General features: G+C 53.6%; 1 protein-coding gene across 4 annotated transcripts in view; it reads right to left on the bottom strand.

Moving 5' to 3' along the window:
* Window positions 1–5,190, bottom strand: part of UNC5C (unc-5 netrin receptor C) — a 401,808-nt gene extending 396,618 nt beyond the window's left edge. For all 4 annotated transcript variants that reach the window (XM_057547099.1, XM_057547098.1, XM_057547097.1 and 1 more), the window contains exon 1: window positions 4,617–5,190. In XM_057547099.1, the coding sequence (XP_057403082.1) occupies window positions 4,617–4,740 (124 nt within the window). In that variant the 5' untranslated portion in view covers window positions 4,741–5,190. The remainder of the gene's footprint in view (window positions 1–4,616) is intronic.
* Between the last annotated feature and the right edge of the window lie 810 nt (window positions 5,191–6,000).

Raw genomic sequence — 6,000 nt, forward strand, 5'->3', positions numbered from 1 at the left:
TATATCTTATCCTCATTTTATATCTGAGGAAACTGAGGCACGGAGATGCTAAATAACTCACCAATGGCCACACAGCTAGGAGGTGGTGGAGGCAGCATTATGAGGCAGTGGTAACCACTAAACTAACAGGGAGGATGGGCACGCACCACTAACAGTCTCTAACACATGGCTCCCCAAAGCCAGACCGATTATATATCAAATCTAAGTAAGATGCAAACTCAGCTATAAGAACAACCCACTTCCAACCAAACTGCCACCCTTAAGTTTCTCTGCACGGAAATCATGGAACTCCTGCTACCACTCACACTACAACCCTAGCTGGTCCTATGTTTACTAACATTGGATGCTTAAATCCAGAAGATACTATACCTATTCCCACTGTTGTATTTCAGAAAGTAAATTATAATTATATGCTTGTAAGTCAGTCTTCCTCGAAGGGCGAAACTGTCTCCTCAACTCTTGTGTCCCTAACAAATAGCATACAGTGTGGGACATAATAAGTGCACAATAATTGTTCAGAACTTTACTTCTAATAGCATACACTATCCAAATGAGCTAATGGATTTCTAATTCGTGGGGATGTGAACAGGTTTGTTTTTAACTGCCACAAACACCAAAGTCAAACTAAAAAAGACATAGGCTAAAAGAGCAAGGCAAGAGCACTGGCTCAATCCCCACCCCACAAGCGTCCCCATTATCTTCCTGAAGTGGTTGCAGCCTGTAATTTTAATGTTTCTTCTGAGAATGACTCCCTCTGCTGCTCCAGCAAAGCCATGACCTAAATCAGAAAAGTGCTAAACGCAGTTAAGGCACTCTGGCTATTTGCACTAATTGGAGAACCCAGCATACATTAGAGAACAGTTATTTTTAAGTCGCAACAATAATTCTAAGCAAGCTAAGAGTTTGTTTAGGAGAGCTCGGTGCCTCCTTCAGGTCCTTGGTGGGGTTGCTCAAAAAGTATCAGTATGTATTCTGACCAGGACAACCAGACCACAATGGGAGATGCTCTAGGATCCTGTCTTGTTGAACTTGGAATCCCCAGTATCCAGAACACAGAAGGCCAGGAAGTCAATACATGTTAACAATTTAATGGTTCCTCATTCTCTGCAAGCACCTGAAAAGTTTGCTCTCTGAAGCCTTTTAAGTATTCCCTAAGCTAGAATACATGAAATTATTGTTCTAAACAAAGGTAAACTAGCCTACTTTTCCTTACTGCAAATTGCAAATGTGAATTTATGAATTTACTCTGCTCCTAAAATAGAAAAATATATGGTATACTTGTCATGAAATTCAATCTTTCATGCCAATTGTCTATTTGTACCACACCAATATGCATAAATGCATGAAAGTAATTTTCACTCTTTTCTCAGAAGAAGTATATTGTTTTAAAAACATTACAAATTATCTTACAATAATAGAGAATTATCCCAATATAATTAGAATCTTCAGTAATTTCCTGTTCTGAGTTTGGTGGTGTTAACACTCATAACACTAGTTGGTGCTAGATAAGCGGAATATCAATGCTGTGTAAATCCAGAAATAAAATGCATTTATAAAACAGGAGGGCACTAATTCTGAAGCAAACTGATCAAGCGCACGCGCGTGCACACACACACACCCACACACACACCCCCACACACACTGCCTTTTCCTGGTAAAATCTTTCATTCTTGAAAGTCAGAAACACCACAAATTCCCTGGAGCTAGGAGTTCCCAGCAGTCCTGAACGAAACAATTAGAACATAGCCAGAAAGGAGAAAGCTGTTGCCTAAAGTCTAGAGAATCTCCCAAGGACCAGTTTAAAATGACTGCTGTCTTTCTTCAAACCACGGTTCCAAAACGAAGTACACTCACAAATAACACCCATTCTGCTTTTTTATCTTAAACATCTGTTATTTTCTTGGCTCTCTCTGAAGAGACACATATTTCCTAAAACTTCCAATTTTCTAGTATCTTTGCAACAACAGAATAAAAACCTTTTCCACAGTGTAAAGTGCTTAAATTAACTTTCTCATCTTAACTGCATACATACTTCCATTCATAAAAAAATAGGTTATTCCCATCTTTAAGTCCTCAGCACAAGGAAACCATACCTTGAGGGAGCAACAGCGTGTTTGATTTACCTAGCGATCTAGTCCGAAGAGAGAGGAGAAAGAAGACATTAGAAGGAAAGGAAGGTCTGGCTATCAGAGAATTATAGGAGTGTGACTCAGAAAGGAAAGTGTATGTATTCGTAGTTCAGTAGTAAACAGGCTAGGGGAATAGAATAGACTGAGAGTGAGAGAAGCTGAAAGTAGGGTTTGGTGCTGTCTACATTTTTGATACCTAGCAGACAACACAGGAATAGCTGGTATCCTGCAATATGGAGGAAAACAAAGATTAAAGTGGTGGAATAGTGGCTCTCAAAGACCACAGATTCAAACATAACTAGTTTGCTCACCAGGAACTGAAAGAAAAAATATATACTAAACGGAGAAGAACAGCAGTGAAATGCACACACCCAAAAGAATGCATTTAATTTTTCCACTTAAGATCAGAAGAGTAGGTGCAATCCTCAAACTCTGGCTTGCCTGGTCTATAAGATGAAAACAGTGTAAGTGGCAAACGCTCAGTCTGTCCTGACCGTCTTTTCATCTCTTCTCCCTTCTTCTTCCAATATTAATCCACTCACAATCTCCTGTTTGATTATCTTTATTGACCCTTTTTCCTACCCAGTCTTTTTAATTTGGCTATAGGAAGCTCTTGGCTGGGATCCTATGTCTCCTATTTGGCATCTTTGGGGACTTTAACTTGTCCTTTTCCCAAACAGTTCTCTCACCGCCTGGTCCCCCTCCCACTCCCACCCTATAGCTTAGTCCTTTGTGCGCCCAATAACAGCAGGCGAATCCCACAGGGAGTCACGCGGTTGATTCCACAACAATTCATCAGGTTGCTCCCTTCAACTTCCAAACACCCCCTCTAAGCACCCTCAGCAGCCGTCCTGAGAACTTCTCCCAATTTCAAGAAACCTGCAATAAGTTTATGATTCTCAGGGGAGACTCCTTTGTAGAATGGACAGGCAGATAAGCTTCAGACATATGACTGAGAAAACCAGGGCCGAACCTCGGGGATGGGAGGCATCTGGCAAGAAGGGAAGGAAGGATTTATGAGCGTGGCTACTTAGCGAGGCAGCAGGACAATTTACTCCCGAAGTAGCTGTGGCTAATCCGCAGAGCCTCGCTGATCACTTAGCTCCCGACCCGGAACACACTAGCCTACGCTCAGCGCCCCCCTCCGCCTCCCTGGTCCCCAGCGCCTCCGCAGGTCTGAGGGGACGCTGTCGGTAACCTCCGGAATGCCTGAGCATCTCCGGGGTGTCGAGGCTATCGCCGCACCTCCTCTGCTTTCCAAGTTTGGAGCGAGGGTGACCGAGAGGATGGGATGCCTGGATTACCTCCGAGCGCTGCAGAAGCTTCCTCCATCCATCCCCCCGGCCCCCATCCCAAGGAAGAGCTGAGCTCCCTCCCCTGAGCCGGCGACCGCCACAAAACTGGGCGGTAAGACCCAGGTGGGCCCTCGGCTTGGCCAGAAGGTGGCGGGGGCGCTGGGGGCCCCGACGACCCGAGAGAGACCCCGGAGACGGGCGCCTGGGCTCCTTCCTCTCAGTCTCCCTTCCACCCAGCTTCCCAGGCTCGGAAGGCTGGGATTTGCCTCTATCACCGCACCCTCGGAGGGCGAGAGGGAAACTAGGCAACCAGCCCCCGGGCCTCCCCTTCTCCCTTACCCACCCGCAACTCCTGGCCGAGCTTCTCCCCCATCCCGGTTTTGCCCAGAGCCCCGGACACTTATTTTCAAGCTCAGACGCATCAAATGAAAATGTCAGAGTTATAAAGTGGCCGGTTACCCCGGGGAGTTTCGGCTTTGGTTTGAACGACCAGCCCGTTCCCTCTCGAGCCGGGGGAGGGAGGCGGGGTGGGGTGGGGGGGTAGTTACGCTTCTCCGTCGCCGGCTGGGAGGAAGAGCCGGAGAGGAGAGGGTAAGAGGGCGGAGGAGGCGCGCACACCCCGGGGCCTGCTGCGGGCTGCGGCGCGCGGGTCCGGGGGCGCCGCGAGTCTCCGCAGCGCCCCGAGCAGCAGCCGAGGGCCACCGGCGCCAGCGGGTCCTCGGCCGCCACGGACACGTTTCCGTAGCGGAGCGCCCTTCGGCGTGTGGCGCTCAGAGACGCAGCGAGGATCCGGCAACCCCCGACGTGGCACAGCGCGGGGAGCCTCTGCGCGTCACGGGGCCTCTCCTGCAGGCCACGCAGCCACCCGCGCGCAGAGTCTCTCCAAACCTCGCGGTGCGCAAGGTACAACAACGTGTGAGCGCGCAGCAGAAAGTGCAAGAGACACATGCCCGGAGACAGACGTGGGTCCGACACCCCGCGCGTCCGGGCCCATCCGTGCCCATCTCGGAAGACAGACTCAAAATCATCCTAACCAAAGCTTCTTGACTAGTTGGGAAAGTAGAATTTAAAGTGGTTTCCAGTTGAGGGAGACGAGGCGGGTTAAGGAAGCCAGGGGAAGCGGGGCGGAGGAGAGGAAGGAGGGAAGGAAGAAGCGAAGGGAGGTGGCGCGGAGCTCGGCGGACCGCCTTACCTTGAGCGGCCGAGCCGGTGCCGCTGGCGCTGAGCAGGGCCAGGGCAGGTAGCACGAGCATCTGCAGCACGTATCCCAGCCCCAGTCCGCAGCGGGCCGCTGTCGCCCGCAGACCTTTCCTCATCGTCGACAGAGGTGCGCCGGGGGGAGGCACACACGGAGGAGCGCCGACTGCGGAGAGCCCCGCCGGGCAGCAGCGGAATCCGTGCGCCGCGAAGCTGTCTGAAGGAGTAACGACGACCGCGCGCCACACTCCACTTTCTCCAAGGGCAGGGGCCAACAGGGGGTGGAGAGGAGGCGCCGAGGAGGAGTTGGGAGGTCCCGCTTCCCCTGCGCCTGCTAACAGGCGGCTCCGTGAGCGGCGGCTCTGCCCCCCACTTGGGAAGTCCGGGAAGGCGCAGCGCGGCCGCCTCGCCGCTCCCCTCTGCAGCGGGAGCAGCCGCAGCTCCGCCGCGCGCCGAGCCCGGACTGCTCCCCGGGCCCCCTCGCCTGTGCCGAGCACACACAGGCACGCGGGGCGGGGGGCGGGCGGAGGGAGAGGGAGAGCGAGCCAGAGGAGGGGGGAGCGGAGGGAGGGAGTTGCGCACAGCGAGGCGCTCCCGTCTGCAGTCTCGGGGTTCTCACGCGGGCGGAGAGACTTCCCGGCTGCGGCTGCTGGGTGGCCGAGGAGGGTCACCTAGGCGTGCGGTGCGCACGGGCGCGCCGAGGGGCTCGCCCAGGAGGCGTGGAGGGCCCAGCCCAACTCCGCTGGGACGTAAGAGGCGGCGGGAGCGCGCCCGCCCGCCCGCGTTAGGGAAGCGAGGGCTGCGGGAGCGGCGTGCCCGGAGCCGGAGGTGGAGAGCGGCTGTTGGTTTATCTGCGGAAGCTGAGGCGAGAGCGACCTGAGGAACGAAGCGGCTTGGGAGCGTGGGAGCGCGCCGGCCTCACGCCGTGCGCCAGACCCGGACTTCGAGAGCGCAGCGGGCGCGCCCCGAGCCCCGTGGCTGTGTCCAGTGGAGCTCAGACTGCCGCCTCCCAGCTCCTCCACGGCGCCGCCAGAGCCTGAGCCAGGCTCCCCGGGACTGGACTCGCTCTACGACTTCGGGTCTTGCGGTTGATTAGGCGGGGGAGGGGGGGGAGGGGGGGTGTCGGGCTCGAGCTGAAGTCCTGCGGGGCCGGGCAGAAGGCATGAAGTTTTTGCAGAGCCCCAGCCCGCGGCAGTCTTGGGGTGGTCAGCGCCACTCAGACTGCCTTATGCTCTGGGTGCCTGTGACTCCTCTGTAGTGGAACAGAAACCAAAAGCTCAAGGAAAACTCATTCTTCAGCAGAGCTTTATTTTCGTGCACCTTGGTGGCTGGCAAGGTTGAGTATGTAAAGAGCGGTGAGATGATACCGGAGAAACTCC

Source organism: Balaenoptera acutorostrata, chromosome 5, assembly GCF_949987535.1.
Source record: "Balaenoptera acutorostrata chromosome 5, mBalAcu1.1, whole genome shotgun sequence".
NCBI lineage: Eukaryota > Metazoa > Chordata > Mammalia > Artiodactyla > Balaenopteridae > Balaenoptera > Balaenoptera acutorostrata.